This window comes from Idiotropiscis lumnitzeri, chromosome 13 (genome assembly GCF_059441095.1).
Source record: "Idiotropiscis lumnitzeri isolate Australia: NSW breed Sydney's pygmy pipehorse chromosome 13, RoL_Ilum_1.0, whole genome shotgun sequence".
In the NCBI taxonomy this organism is placed as follows: domain Eukaryota; kingdom Metazoa; phylum Chordata; class Actinopteri; order Syngnathiformes; family Syngnathidae; genus Idiotropiscis; species Idiotropiscis lumnitzeri.
In genome coordinates this window covers 15,348,082-15,364,855 of record NC_142403.1, presented here as the reverse complement: position 1 = coordinate 15,364,855, position 16,774 = coordinate 15,348,082, and the positions used below count along the sequence as shown (strand labels likewise).

General features: G+C 41.9%; 2 protein-coding genes across 5 annotated transcripts; one reads left to right on the top strand and one right to left on the bottom strand.

Annotated features, from left to right (window-relative positions):
• Window positions 1–344: 344 nt before the first annotated feature.
• On the bottom strand, window positions 345–8,944 carry LOC148324658 (tetratricopeptide repeat protein 39C-like). Its single transcript, XM_088312560.1, has 14 exons — window positions 8,624–8,944; window positions 7,971–8,019; window positions 7,686–7,814; window positions 7,460–7,574; window positions 6,095–6,458; window positions 5,744–5,912; window positions 5,267–5,360; window positions 5,080–5,187; window positions 4,895–5,004; window positions 4,110–4,233; window positions 3,866–3,963; window positions 3,699–3,803; window positions 2,991–3,029; window positions 345–2,856 (listed from the first exon to the last, which is right to left on the bottom strand). The coding sequence occupies exons 1-14, from the start codon at window positions 8,773–8,775 to the stop codon at window positions 2,767–2,769; spliced, it is 1,746 nt and encodes a 581-aa protein (XP_088168686.1). The 5' UTR covers window positions 8,776–8,944; the 3' UTR covers window positions 345–2,766.
• LOC148324657 (allantoinase, mitochondrial) lies at window positions 8,572–16,707 on the top strand. 4 transcript variants are annotated; one of them, XM_088312562.1, is made up of 14 exons: window positions 8,572–8,808; window positions 8,881–9,028; window positions 9,234–9,547; window positions 10,273–10,428; window positions 10,861–11,012; window positions 11,704–11,818; window positions 12,648–12,794; window positions 13,129–13,174; window positions 13,644–13,737; window positions 14,165–14,351; window positions 14,754–14,892; window positions 15,078–15,250; window positions 15,975–16,007; window positions 16,258–16,707. In XM_088312562.1, the coding sequence occupies exons 3-14, from the start codon at window positions 9,545–9,547 to the stop codon at window positions 16,408–16,410; spliced, it is 1,398 nt and encodes a 465-aa protein (XP_088168688.1). In that variant the 5' UTR covers window positions 8,572–8,808; window positions 8,881–9,028; window positions 9,234–9,544; the 3' UTR covers window positions 16,411–16,707. The 4 variants fall into 4 exon arrangements, with proteins under 4 accessions (XP_088168688.1, XP_088168689.1, XP_088168687.1 ...); XM_088312563.1 differs by having other exon boundaries at window positions 8,572–9,028; window positions 9,234–9,506; XM_088312561.1 differs by having other exon boundaries at window positions 8,572–9,028.
• Window positions 16,708–16,774: the final 67 nt, after the last annotated feature.

Here is a 16,774-nt window from a genome sequence, read left to right as displayed (position 1 = left end):
GGGGGAGGAGGGGAGAGTGGAGGAAGAGCGGGAAGGGAGGAGGAAGTGCACCTTGCCGATGCTTGACGTCATACCAAAAACTACTATTGTGGTTTCTTTATATATATATATATATATATATATATATATACATATATATATATATATAAAATATTTAGCAAACCAGCTTGTCACTACTCCAATAAATAAGCAGGTTACGAGCGCCCCCTACCTGTACTCCGATCTCCATTTTGCCACGTCAAAACACAGTGGCGGGACTAGTTTAAATTATTTAGACCATCTGTTTCCCTCCAGCTAAATGTGACAGTTGACAGCAATAGAATAAAACACAGCTGCAGTTGTTTTGATTGAAGGAAAAGCGTTTTTATTGTAGAGTTTCGTGACATTTGAACATAAATGTAAATCGAAACGTTCCTGGACACACGGACCACTCGCACACCTCCACGTTCATCACAAAACAAAGAGGTGAGGAAAAACAAACACGATAACACAATTTATTTTCTTGGAGTAGCCGTTCTTAAATGGCTTTTTCGTTGCAGTTTAATTAAAGTAGACGGACAACAGTTTAGGATGACATTTGGTGTAAACATAAATGGTCACTATCGGGACTCGATGCAAATTGAAGTTTATTTACTAGCACCTTTCAAGTCCGATTTGTTTAATTTGGACATGCGGGTACGTTAAAGACGTAAATCACTTTCATGTACCTGCTGTACCATGCATAGAACACACTCAAATGATGGGTTCATGAGTTAAGTCATTACATTGTCTCCTAAAATCACCAGGTTAAACCACATCCTATGAGTTTTATCAGTTGACTTCGCTGATTGGGTCATATTGAGTCACTGACTCGGGTCAGGTTAGCAAATTGGTAATATGGGTTCACTGACTCTCAGTCTCAGAAGATTTGGTTTTATTCTTTTACTAACTCAAGCAAGCGGACTCACAAACAGGATAGATTCATATGATTCGGTTGTATCGGTTCACTGATCAAGAGAGAAACTCTGGTGATTCTTTTGAGTGGGTTGACTGACCAGAGTAAAAACATAATTAAATAAACCACCAGCAACACGTGAGTCAATTCTATCAGTTAACTAACTTGAGGAAGCTGATTTTTATTTATTTTTTGGTTTGCTTTGATTCAATTTTAGGTCACTGACTCAAGTTAGTTGACTCCCCGTAAAGCGTCACAGTCTCACATGAAGTACCATTTCACTGAATCAAGAGAGTGGACTCAGGTGATTTTCTTTTTTTTATGGGTTCACTGACGAGGAGCACAGGACAGTCCGGGGAGGCTATGTCTTTAGGCTCAGGATCCCACCTGAAGAGCTGGACTAAGTGGCTGGGGGGAGGGATTCCCTGTAACCCAATCCCAAATTTAGTGGAAGAAGATGGATGGATGTGTTCTCTGACTTGGTTCAAACTCCCCCAAAAAAATGCCACAAATTCAGATGATTTGGCTATATCAGTTAACTGACTCGACCTAGCGGACTAGTACACAGTAACACGGCAAACTAATATGATTCTCTCGGGGTTGTTCTCTACCGGAGAGTCTTGGTTTTCTGACACAAGTTGGCGGACTCAGGTAATTCAGTTTTATCGGTTTCACTGACTCGAGTTAGTGGACTTGGCGTAAAACGCAAGAATGGACTTGGATGATTTGGTTGCTTCTGAGTCAGTTGAATAAGTTCACTGATTCAAGTAAGCAAGCCCACCGTGACAAAAAAACACGGATTCAACTAGCGAATAGCTAGCTGGTTAGCCTTTGGCAACAAAAACACTTTGGCTTGGTTTGTGCTGAAACAATAACATTTAAGAGTTCGAAATTTTCAACATACCTGTTTCTAGATCAGGCCATAACACGGATGGATATAAACAAACAAAACCAAAACACGTATTTCAATACATTTTGGCCTTTCGTCTAAATGTAAATTCCTCGCTTTTGTCATTTGTTTAAATAATATGAGAATTGTGCATCGCAAATCAAATGTATCCTTACGATATATTAAATGATTCATTAATGATTGTGATCAGACGAAATTTTCAATTTCTCTCAATGACAACTTACTTTAGCCTAACGTCGCTGTCCAAAAAAAAATATGGAACTCCAAATTAAGTGAGTTTAAAATGGAAGTGTATGGAAAAAAAATATATATATATATATAAATATATATATAGATGGACATTTTTTACGAATGTGACGTATTTGTTGATTTCGTTAATTTTCCTGCATCCAGCCAATTTCTTTAGCGTCATACACTGACGGTGGTTGTGATTGGCTCATGAAACATACTTCAAAGCAGGTGAATGGATGCGTTTTTACATGGAGAAGAATTCAGTTAAAAACATTTTTTAAAACATTTGTTTGACAAAAATTCCGTCAAAATCGTATGCGATGCCAACACGACACAAATCTGTGTACGCGTTGATTTTGTTTCCCTGCATCTGACATCCAATATCTTAATGTCGTACACAGGTGCAGCTTGTGATTATCTAAATTATAGTGTGGATGAATTCATTTTTGTACGGACAAAAATCCTGTTAAAATGTGGCACCATTTGTTGCAAGTGGGACAAAAATACAGTACTTGTAAGCACTGACTTAATTTGACTGCATCTGGCACCTGATATCGTAATATTGCACACTAGGTAAACAAGTGTATATTTTCCCAAATTGTTTACATCGGGTCTGGAGGGTTTCCCTTAAGAGTCCCGGTCCGTGGGTTACAAGATGGTGTAAAAAGGCTAACGTCAAACCTCACCGGAGTCACTGAGGCACTAGTTCCTTCAGGGAGGCTAACGCCGAATGGATGCGCACATGAAGCCTGTTCTCAAAGTCATAGCCCGTGAAATCCTCCTGGAAACACAAATCGAAAAACCTTAAATAACGATCATGTTAGCCTGTAATGCTAAATGTGCATGCTAACAAAGCAGTAGCTGATAATAAAAACATTACAAATTCAAAGAACCGATTTTGATGAGCATTTTTACCTTTGCTTGAAGTAGAAACGATCTCCCCTTTCCCACTGTCTGATTGGTGCGGAAAAAAAAGTAATGTTAGAACACAGCATGGATCTAAAAACGTGTAGCTGAAAATTATCACTATTATTATTTGTATTTATTATTATTTATTTATATCATTAAATGAAACCCAACACAAAGAGCATTTTGTGAACCTAATTTAAATTTTCGTTAGGATCATAAAATTGTTGAATAGTTTTATGAGAAAATGTCATGTGACAAAAAAATTAAAAAATTATAATTTTCAGGACTAAACCCACGATGTTGCAACAGCGTTGTTTCCGAAGAAAAAAATGTGACAATTTGCATTGTGTGCATTTACATAGGTCACACATTTACGTGCTGTCATTGATGGAGAAAACAAAAATAACCGTCAGTCGATTTATACAAAATAATATAACTATGAATATCTGATGATACGAAATACTTACATTGTGATATTTTATATCAGCTCTGTTACCCCAGCCCCGTTTTCCAACTTTATAATGATGTGCTTTACAGTAACAGGTGAACCTGTATTATTTTGCTCTTCAATTTATTTTAAACAGAAACGTGGTATTGGATATCCCTATTAGTCAGAATACGGTGTGTACATTGGTGTTAGCTTATATAATATTGCAAAAAAAATGTTTGACTCAAATTTCCTTTTATTAATAAGCAGAAGAGGACTGGACTGACCTCGGGTTTCGCTAACAGCACGCATCCAAGCTCATAGACAGCATACGGCTGGACGTATGAATTCGTCTGACGTCCGTACTCGTCTCTGGCTGCCATCTGGAAGGACTGCACAAAAATGTCCCACGATAAACACCATGTGGGGTCATTGTTAGACGGCGTGAAGTTACCTGGACGGCGTCTCTGTTGTTTCCGTGACACTTGTGGACGGCGCCCAGCAAGAGATGTTTCAGGCCGCGACACGAGACCTCGTCAAGACGCTGCAGCACTGAACCAACAACGACAGACAAATTGATCCACTCCCTTTTAATATCGACTAGAGAGCATTCCTGAACATTGAACGACAAAGCTTTGTCGATGCAAACATGGTCTCATGTCTTTGTCATACCCGTCGCGGCGCCATCACATTTGTACCTTGGTTCATGACCTGCAGCTTGGACGAGGAGCAATTGGGAAGTGCTTTCCACAGATACAACACCTCAATGACACCCAGGATGCAAAGCTCTCTGCTGGGAGAGATCTTCCTCAAACGTTCAGCCTGCACACATCCATCAAAGAAACACCTGTATCAATGACACTCACGCAAAACACACGCCGCGGATCCACATCATAGACACACATCACAGAAACACACCCTAAAACTCTTCAAAAACCCTTAATTAAATACACACATGAAAAACCGATAAAGAAACTCAATGAAGGCACAAATCAAAGACACATTAAAATTGGATTGAAGATCCAAAAAGCATTTGAAGGATACTCATCACAAACACCAAAGCCACACATCAGACACTCATCCAAGACGCATGACAGATGTGCTTCACAGATGCACATCAAAGACACTTCACAGTTGCACATCTATTCAAACGATACACACTCATATATCACATAACACCTCAGATACATCAAAGACACTGTAAAAACTCATCATCGACACACAACACATGCACATCCAAGACACAGATCAGGAACTCATCCAAGACACACCTCAGATAAACACCAAAGAAATAGCATAGAAACCCATCCAAGACACATCACAGCAAAAACTGATCGCATTGCTATCTCATTTACCAAAAAACATCAAAGACAATCCAAATAAACTCATCCAAGACACTCATGTCAGATACAAATCGAAGACAGGGCAACACTTCAAAGAGAGAAGAAAAATGTTTATTTTTTTTTATTTTTATAACGCATACCCGTTTAACAGCAAACTGCTCAATCTGGTTGTTTTTCCTCTTGAACAGCTTCTGCACGTCTTTGAAGACCCCGCTGGCACCATCGAGGTCACCCGAGGCTCCCTGACACACTAAAGAAGACCAAGATGAAAACAAGCCCACCAGTGGTGCTATGCTAATGCTAACACAAAGAGGCGGAATCCCACCTCCAGTCAAGTAAGCGTAATAACACTGCGACCATCTTGACTCATTCTTCAGCCTTTCGAAGGACTGGTGAGCATCTTCGAAGTTCATCTCGATCATGCTGCACCAGCCTGACAAGACAGATAGAAAAAAATCCATCATTGTAAAGGCCCGACGACTCTCACCTGATACGACTGATTGCAAACATACCGATCTCGTACAGACACACGTGTTGGATTTCTCTTTGGTCGGAAGCCAGTTCCAGTGCATCGTTGAAGCAGGCCAGAGCGCTGTTAATGTGACACTAAGGATACACAAAACACCCATATGTTCCTGAACGCATCAGTTTAGCTTTGTTTTAGTTATCCAGCGAGCACGCTAAATAGCGAGCTTGCAAGCTAGCTATTACATCAACATCTCACAAACTTGTGTGGCCAAACTTTCCATGTTAATAAAAATGAAGGTACCCTTGGCATTGCAATCGAGCACCCTTGCTGGCTCCCAACTTATATAAAGTATCTTTGTATCTCTAAAGTATCTTCGCCATTGTTAAGTGACGTCATATTGGAGACGGTTGGTTGATATTTTTTCACCGGTGTTGCGACTCGGACCTCCCAGTTTGAGTGACATTCCAGTGCAAAATTCAGAATTCCCACTTTTTTTTTAATTCATCATAGGCAGCCATACCTCCAGCCGGTGTACACGCCCCTTGAAGAAGATGAAGAGAGAGGAGTTCGGGTAGACCAGCGACTTCCTGTGCAGGATCTCTTTGGCCTCCGTCAACCCGGCGTGAGAATCGCACCCATCTAGCGCAAAAAAGGGCAGCACTACCGTATGGTACCACAAGAGGGCCAACCTGCAAGATGCCATATAATTACATCATTAGAGAAAAAAAAAAACCTACCGTCATAATTGTGGTACTTGGAGAGCAAGTATAAGCATTTTTGGGAGGTGGTAGTTGGTTTAAAAAGTTTGAGAACCACAAATCTAAACAACCAACTGCTATAAACACTAGCTACCTGTATGTGGCGTACTCACGTAGCTAGGGGTGCCTTCATGTCCTTGCTCTCACTGGCATAGGAAAGGGCAGCGAGGCCTTGGAGGCGGTCTCCGGGGAAGCCAAGCAGGTTGATGATCTTGAGAAGGTGCGGGGGCACCATGGAGATACACAGGTGGAACAGCCCGTAACCGAAGCTCACCGAGCCCTTCAGGCGGTCCAGGGCCTCGGCCGTCACGCCACTCTCCACCTTATTGTGGTTGGCGTTATCGGGCATGGTGGTGGTCTCGGTGGTAGTTTCTGTGGTTGTCTGCTGACAAGTGGCCTGCAGTTGGCTGATGTCACTGTGACATTTGTTGTACATCTTCCACGCCTTGCGGAGGATCCAGCCGCCTTTGATGTATGCTGTCATGCCGCAAAAGAGATCATTTATTACATTTAAGGAGCGAAAATGAAAAAGAAAGACGTTAAAAGAACTCTCATTAGTGAACTATGCACTAACTAGCAAAGTAACTCACTCAAGATAAAATAACGAACTGAGCTAACTAACTAATTGACCACAAATTAACTATGAAAAGAACTAACTTACTAACTGCTTGTTAACTGAAAACCTGGCAGCTACCTAAATAACTAGCTAAAAACTAACAATTGACTAACTAACATCTAACTACCTAGATCAAGAATTCCTAGGTAGAATATAATAATAATGAAATGTGTCACTAAATAATCATTTCAAACTGTTAGCGATCTATATGATTAACCAAAATAAAAATTCGCTGGTTAACAAACTATTTAACTTGGAGAAACTAGCTAAAAAAGAAGTGACTATATTAACTAACACACGAGCTATGAAACTAACAAGCCAGCTAACAAAAATAACTGACCTAACTAACAACCTACTAGCTAACAAATTAGTGAACAACTTAATAGTTGACTAACAACCTACTAGATAACTAACAAAACAAATAAATGACAATCTAGCTAAAAATAAAATACAAATAAACTTGAGTTGTTCTTGAATAAACGGAGAGCTAACTAGCTACCACATAACAAACAAAAGTTAACAAACATGCAAATTAAACCACTAGCAATCTAACAGACTGACAAAGTAGCTAACTACTATATACGTAGATAAAAACAAAATTAATGACTAGCTGGCTAACAAGCTAACTACTAGCAAGTAGCGACCTGGCTAAAACATTAACTAGTTACCAAATAACTTATTAGCGAGTTAACACGATAACAACCTATTGCCTTATTACCTAATGAACTAGCAAACTAATTAGCTACTATCTAATTTGCAACTTAGACAATCCTTGTTCTAACGAACTCTCTTATCAAGCTGACTAATTCACTAACTTGTAACTAGACCACAACACTGGAGTGCGGGAAAGAATTAAACTGACCTGAGACTTCCTGCTTGACAAAGGAGAGGACGGCCAAATAAACCTGACAGTCGGCCACAATGATCTGTCTCTGCAGGCGGTCAACCACCACCACTCCGGACCTCTGAGAGTCCATCTGTACACACACAGAACATTCCAGAACACAACTGTCTTCATTAATACCCCATAAAATGAACCAAAAGTATAATATCATGATTCATCGTTGGTTCATCGAATGTGCACTGACACTCTTCTTAATCTTGTTTCTGATGGTCTCCAGCACGCCAACGCTGTCGCTCTCACACAGCTTCTCGGTGGTCTTGAGGTCATCGCTCGCCGTCTGCATCTTCTCCTCCTCGAATGTCATCATGGCATTCTGAAAACACAATTTAACAAAGCTCAATAGACCATTTTACCATGACATCCCACGTTCAGTACTTCCCAGTGGAAAAAAGCCAAAGCCCTCTCCGATGACTACACAAGTAAACAAAACCTTAAATGCACACTTTTTCCGAAAATTGAACATACTCACCAAGAAGCTGACAAAACTTGCCCCGAAGCTCATCAGTGGACTTTGACTCCTACAGAGGGAACACATGGAAATATAAATGGGCATGCCACTGTGGTATCTGTAAAGCTGAAATCTACACCAACCAATATCATTATATGCTTTGTTACAGAAGGTGTCTTTGCCAGAGCCGTTAAATACCCTGTATTTGTTAAGATGAAAACTTTACGACTATTTATACAACTATGTCCTGCGGTGTATGTCCGTGGCATCTGTAAAGCTGATATTAACGAGAACTAATATCACAAGGTATCGCATTAGATATTTATAACATTGTTATGACATCTGTAAAACCGACATGGATTATGCCTGCTACAATCATGTCGTCTTTACCACAGATGTGATATAAAGCTGATGTTTCCAACTAGCATGTGCCACAGTGACGTCATACAGGTGGGACAGCTGTAAAGCTCAGATTTACTACATCAAGATAAAATGTTTTTCTTTTTAAACATTAAAGATGCACTCAAAAATATTGCCCACCCATCAGTCAAATCTACGCTGCTCCGGATGTGACGTCATGGCGTCGACTTCACCTTAAACCAGTTCAACGCATCTATTTGTTCACACACGCCCATGCGCGCACACACGTCGCCAGTCAGGCGCGCGCACGTTACCTGTATCTCCTGAAGAGCTCATCGCTCTCCTTAAAGCCGTTGTTGAGCAGCATGTTGATGCCTTGCAGCGCCATCTCGGCGTCATCGATGAGCTCGGCCTTCTCCTCCTCCACCTGCTGCTGATGCTGCTTCTGCTGCTCCGGGCCCGCCATTGCTGCTCGTGTGATGAAGATGCGGGTGGTCGAGTAAAATCTGCAAAAGCAACCCGTCTATCACGTTCCCGCTATTCATCCATTTTTCTATCTTTTTTTTTTTAGCTAGCCAGCCGTCCATCCATCGCTTTCCCCGCCTTGTCGTCGCTGGTCGTGCAGCATCCGGTGCATTACGTAATCAAAACAACCACGTGACGCGGCGAGACGACGTCACGAGGAGGTGACTCAATGCCACTGAAACTAGCGTAAAAATGTAAGTTTAACATGCTAATTTACGACGGTATCAATGTTTTTTACTTGGGTTGAATATTACTTTGCTAATATAACAGTACAGCCACACATTAAAATTAAATTCACTGCGAGAGTGCACTTGGTTTGAATACATTAAATTGGCACGCGAGAATGTTTGACTAATGTTTATTTTTTTTTTTTTTTTAATGTTTGACTAATGTTGCAAGTATGGTGACAAGCTTGCGTGACGTGTGGGGTGCGCATGCGTGGAGGAGGGAGGGGCGGATGTTGTTGGAGTGTTGAATGAAAGGAGGAAGTGAAAAATGGGAGAGGAAAGAGCATGAAAACAATAAAGCGAGGCTACAGGTACACCACTGTCTCCCTGCTGGCGTGTTATTATTGATTGGGAGGACGCCGCATTTCGACGACGTGCGCCGATCACGATCCCCGGGCAACTCCGGCCTTGGAGACGAATCTCCCCTGCGCCCCCCCCGACCACGGTCAGGAGGAAACCGAGCAGGAACGGATAACACTAAACATGGCAAGATTAAAGGAATACTTCACATGTAGAGGCCATTTGCACCAGTAAAAAGTTGCAGAAGAGCATTGCACGCACACACACACACATACTTCATTTAAAATAGAGCTAAAAGACTGTGATGAAATCAGTCATGGACAGACTTTTAACAAGTACTAGTTGAATTATTATTCAAATAGCTAATTATTCCTGAACCAGGGGTAATGGTTGACAGGATTCTCGGGATGAGATTGAGTGTGAGTAGGGGTGCTGGGGTGTGTGGGGGTGTGTGCGTGCGTGCATTGGGAAACTAACTTTGTTGGATGTAGTTCTGCACATTGTTCTGTTAACTTATGTATTTGCATTTGTTTAGTTTTTGTTTTTGTTTTTTTGTGATTATGTATATTTTTAATCACGCTTTACATGTTTTATTTTGGGAACATCTGCTTGGGGACAACAGACAGAAATGAGCCCATGGCTCCAATCTGGCTTGTTTACGTCTGCATTTTGTTAATGACATTTAACGATTTGCACTGTCCCTTCTAATAAAACAAAACATAATTTGACAGATAGAACATTTTTATGTGTTAAAAACTGGAGCATTTGTTGATCGCTGTCACATGGTGATATGAGTCAGCAGTTGATATCCTTTGAACTTGTTAGTGGGGGGGGGGGGCGGTGGGAGGGATACACAAGAATGCACACAAGCATCCCACATAGCCTGGACTTCTTGTTTTTCATATTCACAGGCAATGAAGGCAGACATTGAGCTTGGATCCTACGTGGCAGCGGTGAAGAGCACCAGAGTGTTTCTGGGAAAACAAGTCGGGCCTGCCGTCATCCTCATCCGGGATGGGAAAATCGACCAGGTGCTACCTGATGGGGAAGTTACAGAGGGTTTGGAGGTAAGATCAGACTATTAAATGTTGAATTTAACTCTGCTTGCCAGCTTGATAAATTGTTGACTTGTTCATTTTCTACATGATATAACCTACTTGGTGACAGGTTGGTAGATAGATAGCAGGTTAGCAGGTTGCTGGTTAGTTTTTGGGGGGGGCCGTTGATTTATGAAGACTGCTTAGTGTCCTACGGACGCTTGCTATCTTACCAATCAGGTATGCCTCTCTACTCTCTACCTGGATAAGTTGGTGACATGTTAGCTCGATAGGTAGGTACGGTCACAAGTTAGTTCACTAAATGGAAAGACTTGCTTGTGTGCTAAGGAACATATTCACAACTATCCAGAATTATTGCTTGCCAGGCTGTGAATTGATCAAATAGCTGGGATTCTGGCGAGACGAGAAGGTGGCAAGTTCACCCTCTTGACTTGTTTGCAGGTGTTGGATGCGGGCGATAGTGTCGTGATGCCGGGAATCGTGGATTGTCACGTCCACATCAACGAGCCGGGGCGCACCTCCTGGGAAGGCTTCTGGACGGCCACCAGGGCTGCGGCAGCGGGAGGCGTCACAACTATTGTGGACATGCCGTTGTGAGTCACCTACTTGTCTATCTTGCCATCATGTCAGCTACCTGTCTGTTTACCTGGTTGATTGGCGTGTGGCCGTGATGTACCGAAATGTAGTCGGCAACGGGGTGCGACCGTCACGTGCTAAAATGTAATTGTTGACGGGCAGCGGCCGTGATGACCAGGACCGTCTCGGAAAATTTGGGAAAATTCATATCGTCCCCTGAAATTCCCGATGGCCACCATCCTTGGCCTGCATGCTATCTGTATAGCTAGCTAACCGAGCTTGGGCAATAACGGAATACATGTACCGGTGTTACTTATACAGCAGACAAAAAACAATTTAGCTGCATTCCATTCATCAAAATCAGAATCAGAATGCCCTTTATTGTCATTGTACTCAGTGTGCAGCGTGATTAGGGGGAATTTCCGAACGCACTCTTAATTTCGGTGTTTGTTGTTGCATGCCCGTGTGCGTACGCGTGTGTAGGGGTTTGGGGGTTAAGCTGCGACTGTAAAGATTGCCTTCATAAGATTTATTTGACCTCTTTTTCCATTTCTGTTCTTATAACCACAACAAATTCACACTATGAATGAAATATCTGTCTGTGATGATAAATATATATTTTTTAACGGGTAACTATGCCATGACACATTTTTAAAGTCACCCTCCCAACCCTGTGCCTAACACAATACAGAACCCATTTTTTTGCAGGAATAGCATCCCTCCCACCACTACACTGGCTAATTTACAGGAGAAGCTGCGCGAGGCCACGGGGAAATGCTTCGTGGACATTGGCTTTTGGGGTGGCGTGATTCCTGGCAATCAGGTAACGGAGCATTATAAAATGACAATGTTGCTGTTTTCTCTCACGCAACCTACATATTGTAAGCGCTTTGTTACAGCTCCAGCTGTTGTGAAATGCGCTATAGAAATAAAATTTTATTGTATTGTATTGTATAGGGCCCGATTTTTGGGCCCAGCTCAAAGTCATGAAAAAAGTGCGGTCCGCATTTTTTAATTTTAGTTAAAAATGGGTGTTTGCAGCGTTGTGGGGGTGAACACAGCCAGCTTGCTTCCCTGCCAATGGCAGTGGCTCCTCTCATTCCATTTAAATTCAGCGTAGGAGAGGTGCACGGTCTACATGGCGGAAGCATAAACAGGCTTGGTGGAGTCCATGCAGTAGAGTAGATTACGCGCAACGTACATTTATGAGGAACTACAAGAAGATCTCCCACTTGTGGATGATGTCAAGATGGCCGCTGTGAATTGGGCACTCGGAGACCGTCTTCCATCCCCAGGAGGGTGTTTTTAAAAATATATCAAAGATGATAATAATAGAAGTGCATTCAATGAATTGATTTATCCAATGATTAAGAGGATTTGATGCATGCTGTTGTTCTATTTATGAATAAAATACCGTGGCATACATCACACACACGTCCACGGAACTCAGAATCGGTCTGCCTACACCTCCATCAAATCCACCAAAATCGTATTATGCCCTCGGCCCGCCCACCATGGCGCAGCGCAGTCTGCCAAATTCCCAAACATGCTAACAGAAGTTTGTACTTGTACGAAAATCAAGATGCACCAGTTTTACGCCTAAGCTCTATCGAGAAAAATACAGCCCATAGTGTCAAACTCTCTGCTTAAAGCTCGAACTTCAGCCCATGATCCAGGCCGGAGTAGCAGGCTTCAAGTGTTTCCTGATCAACAGCGGTGTGGACGAGTTCCCTCACGTGAGCCACGGAGACCTGCACGCTGCCATGGAGCAGCTCAGAGGAACAGGAAGTGTCCTACTGGTACCTGAATGCACCACAGACAGGGCTACATTGGGTCCTGTCCAACTCTACATGGTGCTCGTTAGCTAGCACAACCACGGGCCCACCTATTTCAATTGTACAGTTAACTTTGGCCATATAGCGTAAATTCATTACTTACTTAAATATTTGATGTCATTTTACACATAGTTAGCATTAGCTTCAGTGCCAGTTAGCTAGCACAACCACAGTGCACGTACACTTAGCATTACCCATCAAACCCGACCACATGACACTGTTATTTTACTCACACAGCACATTATCACGAAAAAAACAAAAAAAGGTCAACTAGCTGAATCTTCTTTGTCTCCTTTAGTTTCACGCTGAGAAAGAAGTTCAACAGACCAGTGAGAGCAACGGCGGTAACATTCTATTTGCTGTAATACTTATCTATCGCAGTCCGTAGCCATATCGCAGACTCATCTAGTGAGCACGTAAGCTACCTATTAAGCCACCAATCAGCTATCCACCTACCAGTCTTGCTAGTAAGCTACTTAACTATCTTGCAAACAGGCTAACTGGTACCAACCAAGATATACTAGCCTTCTAGCCTACCATCTATCTACTCGTCTAGTTATCTACTCGTCTATTTAGCTAACGATCAGTAGCCACCTTAACTCTAGCTTACATGTCAGCTAACGCTCTAGCTAGCTAGGTACGGTATGTAGCTCAGTGGTTGCCTATCTTGCTAGCATGTCAGCCTCCCATCTATTCAACTCTGTCAACTTAGCATCATAGATAGTAATCCTCCCTACATGCCTAACTTGCAATGTCTCTTGACAGCCATACCCGTCGATATGGACTTATTGTGTTGACTTGTGTCCGCATCAGACAATCAGCAATATGACACCTTCCTGCAGTCCAGGCCTGACATCATGGAGGTGGAGGCTATCCGTAGCGTGGTACAACTCTGCACCCAGTACCAGTAAGTTGTGATGGGAAAATGAAGGTTCAAATTTGCTTCATGAACCAGTTGTATTTTTGAGTCCTCTAGATGGCACTGTTGGTTTAAATAAAGGGTTTAAAAAAATGCTTTCTGCCCAATGTCGAACGGAGAGTGCCATCTACTGGAGTCCAAAAATACTCCAGCTGGTTCATGAAGCAGATTTGAAGCTTCATTTACCCATCGCTACCAGTAAGATCATCACTATGACAACCAAAAACATACATAAAATATGAAACGCCATCAACAGGCTAACGGAAATAATTCACTCCATCCACTATCCGAACCGCTTATCCTGGCGAGTGTCACAGGCGTGCTAGAGGATGAGCATAAAGCACTTAGAGTTTTACTGGGACACACGAACGACGAACTATTCCACTTATGTACCGTTTGTGTTTTTGTGCTTTAGGGTGCGCTGCCACGTAGTGCACTTGTCTTCAGCCCAGGCGCTGCCCATCATCCAAGAGGCCAAGAAGGGCGGCGCCCCCCTGACCGTGGAGACCACCCACCACTACCTGAGCCTGAGTGCAGAGAACGTACCAGCGGGGGCCACGCAGTTCAAGTGTTGCCCACCCATCAGATCGGCTCACAATCAGGTCCTTCTTCTACTTGTCATCTTTCTCCTCATCTGTTTTCCCCTCTTAGTCTTTTTCATCCCCTTGATTTTGCCCTCTTGGTTCGACTTTTTTCCGTCCCCTTATTTTTCCACTTCCTTTTACTCTTTGTTTTTTCTTTTTCTTTGTTTTTCCTGATGTCCTCCGCTTTTTCTCCCCCCTTTTTTTCATTTCTTGTAGCTTTTCCCCTGGCATATTTCTCTTCATTTTTGCTCGTATTCTTGCCCTTCGTTTTACCCCCATTATTTGATCCATAACAATGCACAAGAAGATGATTTGTTTTCATGTGTTTGCTCTGTCACTTATTACAAAATCTATCACGATATTAAAAATGTTGGCGCGTCGCTGCTGTGCTCACACTGTAAATGATTACTTTCCCCACAGGATCAGTTGTGGGCAGCGTTAAAGGCGGGCCACATCGACATGGTGGTGTCGGACCACTCCCCCTGCACGCCTGACCTTAAGAAACTGGACTCTGGAGACTTTACTCAGGCCTGGGGGGGAATTTCATCTCTTCAGTTTGGTAATAACAGCAACAGATGCACTTTAGAAGCCATCCAACACTGTCAAAACAAAAGTGGGAAAAAAATATTTGAGTTTGTCTTAAAAGGTCACCTTTAAGGCAACAAAATCGTCATGAACCACTGGAATGTTATAAGTCAGTCTCCCAACGCCAAACATTTATGACTACTTTTTCTTGTTGCCCAGGCTTGCCTCTGTTCTGGAGCTCGGCCAGCCAGAAGGGCTTTCAGTTTGCGGACGCGGTGCGCCTCCTGTGCCAGAACACGGCCCAGCTGTGCAGCCTTGGCCAGCAGAAGGGCAGCCTGCTACCAGGCTACGACGCTGACCTGGTCATCTGGGATCCTGAGAGAGAATTTGAGGTTTGCATCAAGAGCCAGTGAGAACATAAAGTGCAAAAAAAAATGTTTCTTTTGTCAGGTTCTAAAAGTCTTTTCAGGGCGCCTCCTTTATCATAGTTACTGAACAAGTAGACCAAATTCAGAAATTTGTCAATACAGTAAACTTCCACATATTTGCGGTTCACCAGTAATTAAGTCGCATATCTGCCCTTTTTTTTATTTGAAAAAAATATTACTCATTATTATTTGTAGGATAAAAAGTCATTTTTTAAACACAATGTTGCACTACTACGTGAGAGTAGTAATTTCTCAAGAAAAAATTTTTTTGGGGAGGATGTCTGTTTCTTTACCAAAACCGTCTTTTATGAGGAAAAACATTTTATTTTCTTGTATAAAAGATTTTTACTTGCAAAATAAAAGAATCTAATTTTTAGTGACAATTTAAGTGTCCTATTTTTCAATAAAGGGCTGGATTTTTTTTTTCTTTTAAATCTGATTCCTTAATTAATCGACAAAATACTCAACAGATTAATGAAATATTAAAATAATCATTAGCTGCAGCCGTAGCATTCTTCAGGAAAGCCAAGTATTTGTGGAAAAAGTGTCAAAATTAATTTATTTAAAGTAAGTTTAGGACTTTATTCTTGTTCTACATGATATCTTTTGAGGGAATTGTACGCTATATTTTTAACCACAAGAGGGTGATGAAGCTCTTACTAATGGTGAAAGTTTCCTTACTTTACAGATTAAAGAAGATGGCATACATCATAAGAATAAGGTAGGAGTTTTTACGGTTCAATTAAAGTAATGTACAATACATAGTATGTGGATCTTAAAACCCTGATACAGGGTTCAATTCCTCACTGTGAATGTGTGAGTCTCCAGATGTCTTTTTTTCCCCCGCAAATTCCGATTTCAATCCGCTTCGGTTACGTTGCATAGTGTGTGGTGGGTCTCGGGTTCATCCTGAAATTGTTTCTGCTCGCCGCCCAATATTCCAAAGTTTTTAATGAGGTGTGTGTGCGTAGATAACTCCGTACCTGGGTTTGTCGCTCCGAGGCGTGGTGAGGTCCACCATCGTGAGGGGACGTCTGGTGTCCCGGAACGGCTCCTTCAGCGCAGAGCCACTGGGGAAGCCCCTTCTCATACAACCGAAAACCACCCCTCATGATGACGCGTGAAGAACGAGGATGAGAGACTGAAGGAATGTTTTTAAAATCTAATGATACCCACAAAATACTATAACTGCACAGTACATTCTAAATTCTATATGTGATGTACGTAGTTTGTCACTGTTTCAAATGTTTAGACCCTAATCCCTTTTTAGCACAGTTTCTAATCTCATATAACTTCTAAAGGCTAAATAGAGTAATAATTCATATTAAAAACTGGCATTGGAATTTTGTAATGTTTTTAATGCATTCTTGTACTCGGTGTCATGACGTGTTTCTAATAAAGTGTCCAGTTTTAATATATTATATTTGCTTTTTTATCCAATAATTTTTCTAATTATTTATTTGAATAAAAAATAAAAACACACAAACA

Bases quoted from the DNA above. Each gene is read 5' to 3' on its own strand.
- LOC148324658 (XM_088312560.1), bottom strand. From the start codon at position 8,775: ATGGCGGGCCCGGAGCAGCAGAAGCAGCATCAGCAGCAGGTGGAGGAG. The intron at 7,815-7,970 runs GTGAGTATGTTC...TTGTGTTTTCAG, and splicing joins CAAGTTTTGTCAGCTTCTTG to AATGCCATGATGACATTCGA. The intron at 5,361-5,743 runs GTATGGCTGCCT...GTGTATCCTTAG, and splicing joins GGCGTGTACACCGGCTGGAG to TGTCACATTAACAGCGCTCT.
- LOC148324657 (XM_088312562.1), top strand. The intron at 12,795-13,128 runs GTACCTGAATGC...TGTCTCCTTTAG, and splicing joins GAACAGGAAGTGTCCTACTG to TTTCACGCTGAGAAAGAAGT. The intron at 16,008-16,257 runs GTAGGAGTTTTT...GTGTGTGCGTAG, and splicing joins GCATACATCATAAGAATAAG to ATAACTCCGTACCTGGGTTT.